The 3,010-nt window shown below is 34.5% G+C and overlaps 1 protein-coding gene across 1 annotated transcript; it reads right to left on the reverse strand.

Annotated features, from left to right (window-relative positions):
• Window positions 1–1,792: 1,792 nt before the first annotated feature.
• On the reverse strand, window positions 1,793–2,731 carry LOC103212949 (olfactory receptor 4F6-like). The gene has a single exon (XM_007958860.1). The coding sequence runs from the start codon at window positions 2,729–2,731 to the stop codon at window positions 1,793–1,795; it is 939 nt and encodes a 312-aa protein (XP_007957051.1).
• Between the last annotated feature and the right edge of the window lie 279 nt (window positions 2,732–3,010).

Genomic DNA, 3,010 nt, shown 5'->3' on the forward strand with positions numbered 1-3,010 from the left:
ACCAGCCACTCCTCGGAAGGAAGGTTGGGCAATTTACTTCCATAGTGATACTGCCTCAGCAACCCAAGGAGGGCTCACTATGAGTTGGGTCCGACTTGACGGCACATAACAACAACAACATCCTTGCTAATATTATTCATACTAACTTGTCCAAGTATTTGAACAATGATCCTTCATCTATTTCATAGGGTCCTTCCATTTTTCCAGAAAATGAACATGCAATAGCATTCTGAAGAATGGATTCCAACTAATAAAAGATTCTCATTATCAATAAAATGCTACAATTTGGTTAATTTTGTTAATATATTTCAGTTTCGTCATTCCACCTACTTCCTTCATAACTGGAAGAGATTACAGCAATTTTCAGAGCAAAGATGAGTTAGGTGTTATTTGCACTTTCTTTTGAATCATAGTAAATTCAAGACAAAATGTATATGAACATCTTCCTTAATAGACCATTTGATTAATTAAGAGTCTTTTATGGAAGTGACCGAAGGCAGGTGAAGAGATCTGGGAATAGGCAGCCTGAGCTTTCAGTGCTGAGACTGACTCTTATAAAGTCTCACAAGTTTTCCCTTGGCCCTTAGAGAAAACCCACAGAAACTCGTGGGCTATTGCCCTAATATCTTGTTCCAATTAGATATTTTTATCTGAGTCTAAAGGTGATTTTTAAAGAAACATATGAAAACAATTAAATAAGGTGAAGTTGTAAAATAAAATTCAGATACATTATCAAGACAATAAATAATGTTTTAGATTGTATCTGAAGGGAACAGCTGAAAACATTGATGCCAACTTGTGGAGATAATAAAGGAGAAAACTTTGACCAATAATAAGGAAATCTTTGTTCTTATTGGGCAGTAGTTAAAACTGAGCTGAGTCACTGCAATTAATGCTCTTTACATTAATAATAGAAATATATCCATGTGATCTTTAAATTGTGCTTCCTTAACACAAGAATTTCCAGGATTAACTTGAAAGATGTCATTCATCTACAGAGCTTAAGAACAGGCTCTTCATGCAAGATTTTGAGATATAAATGGGTTATCCTTCTCTAGGAAAAAATCCTTCAAGTACTTTTAGAATTATAAAGATATGTTATAATGAATCAGCCATTTTTGAGAAAGACTATAAGAAATGTTTTGAAGAAGATTACAAGGGCAACAGAATTATGTAGTTGAAAATGTGGAACATAGTCAAATATTGCAAAGTACTAGAGCCTGTCTCTACAAAAACATTGTACAAAATACATTGACAGATCAAAGACTGAAAAAATGCTTAAGACTTGTAACATAGTGTTGAGCTCCCCATTTGTTTAATAAAGGATGCTTAGAATGAGAATCGTTTCTTCTTTAATTTTAATGTTTGCTGGTTTATATAAACCCATATTTTATCCATTGGATCTACATAAATTACATAAGGAATACTTACCTGTTTCCAGATAAAAATAAAGGTAGAGCTAAGTCATATATACATATGTATGAGTGTCTATACACACACACATACACACACATATATATCCATATGAAAATTGAATGTAATTATTGCTAGTAAACTACAGTTTAGGTTTATAGGTTAGATAGAACTATATAACACTTTATTTTTTTATGATTAACAAAAGTTGTTACAACTCCATGTGAAAATAAAATTCTTAGAGTTTGTTTCCTTTTCTGTAGACTTCTTAGATCTTTAAAGGTAGTAATGAAATTTAAACATTCCCTAACATTTATAGTGAGCACATTGGTCTTTATGGTTTAAGGACTTCATCTTGTGCTCTTAACAACAAAATCCATTATGTCATCTCCCTAAAACTTACAACCTGTCGACTCAGCTTTCTCATTGCCATCTTCATATCTCTGTTCCTTAAAGTATAAATGGCAGGATTTAAGACAGGGGTGACAACAAAATCCACAATGGCAAAAAATTTATCCATTGACTTGGTAGGGAAAGGCCACACATAGAGAAACATACAAGGAGCAAAAAACAAAACCACTACAGTGATGTGAGCAGACAAAGTGAAGAATGCTTTGGATAAGTCATTTGAAGAATGTTGTCGAACAGTGACCAGAATAAAGATGTATGATACAATTAAGAAAAAGAAGGTGGCCATTGATATGAAGCCACTGTTGGCAGTGACCACAAATTCTAGTTGGTAAGTATCCATGCATGCAAGTTTAATAACCCTAGGAAAATCACAGTAAAAACTCTCTATGTGATTAGGGCCACAGAAGGGTAGTTTTATGACAAAAACAAACTGAGACACAGCATGAATCACCCCAACAACCCAAGCAGCCACAATCAAAATTGTGCACATTTTGGGATTCATAATAGTTAGATAGTGGAGAGGATTGCAAATTGCTGTGTATCTGTCATATGCCATTGCTATGAGAAGCACCATCTCAACTCCTCCCATGACATGGATAAAGAACATTTGGATCATACATTTGTGGAAGGAAATGACTTTACAGTCACCGAAAAGATCAGAAATCGTCCTAGGAACTGTGGTAGATGAAAGGCCCAGGTCAATGAGTGATAGGTTGGCCAACAGAATATACATGGGGGAGTGTAGGTGAGGACTGAAAATCACTGTCAACACAATGAAGAGGTTTCCCAGGATAATTCCCACATAGAATAAAGAAAAGAAGAGAAAAAGGAAAATCTCCATTTCCAAGGATTGTGCAAGTCCCAGCAATACAAACTCAGTTACCAGAGTGTCATTTACTTTGTCCATTGGGTTACAAAGAAGGGAAGATTCTGAAAAGATCTGAAGAAAAAGAAGGAAGAAATTAACTTAGAAACACTGAAAATAATTTTAAATGTTTATCATTTAAAAGTAGTGCATAAAGTTTTTATCTTAATTGATATTGGATTATTTACAAAATAATAGAAACCCAGGGTCTAAAAGATTAGTGTACTATGGCCAAAGCAGCACTCAAACCAAACCAAAACCAAATTCACTGCCTTCGAGGTGAATTTGACTCAAAGCAACCCCTCTTTGGGTTTTCCAGGC

Source organism: Orycteropus afer, unplaced genomic scaffold, assembly GCF_000298275.1.
Source record: "Orycteropus afer afer isolate SDZICR_OR568_19922 unplaced genomic scaffold, OryAfe1.0 scaffold01170, whole genome shotgun sequence".
NCBI classification, from domain to species: Eukaryota; Metazoa; Chordata; class Mammalia; order Tubulidentata; family Orycteropodidae; genus Orycteropus; species Orycteropus afer.

Excerpts from the sequence above, each read along its gene's own strand:
- LOC103212949 (XM_007958860.1), bottom strand. The coding sequence starts at position 2,731 with ATGGACAAAGTAAATGACACTCTGGTAACTGAGTTTGTATTGCTGGGA.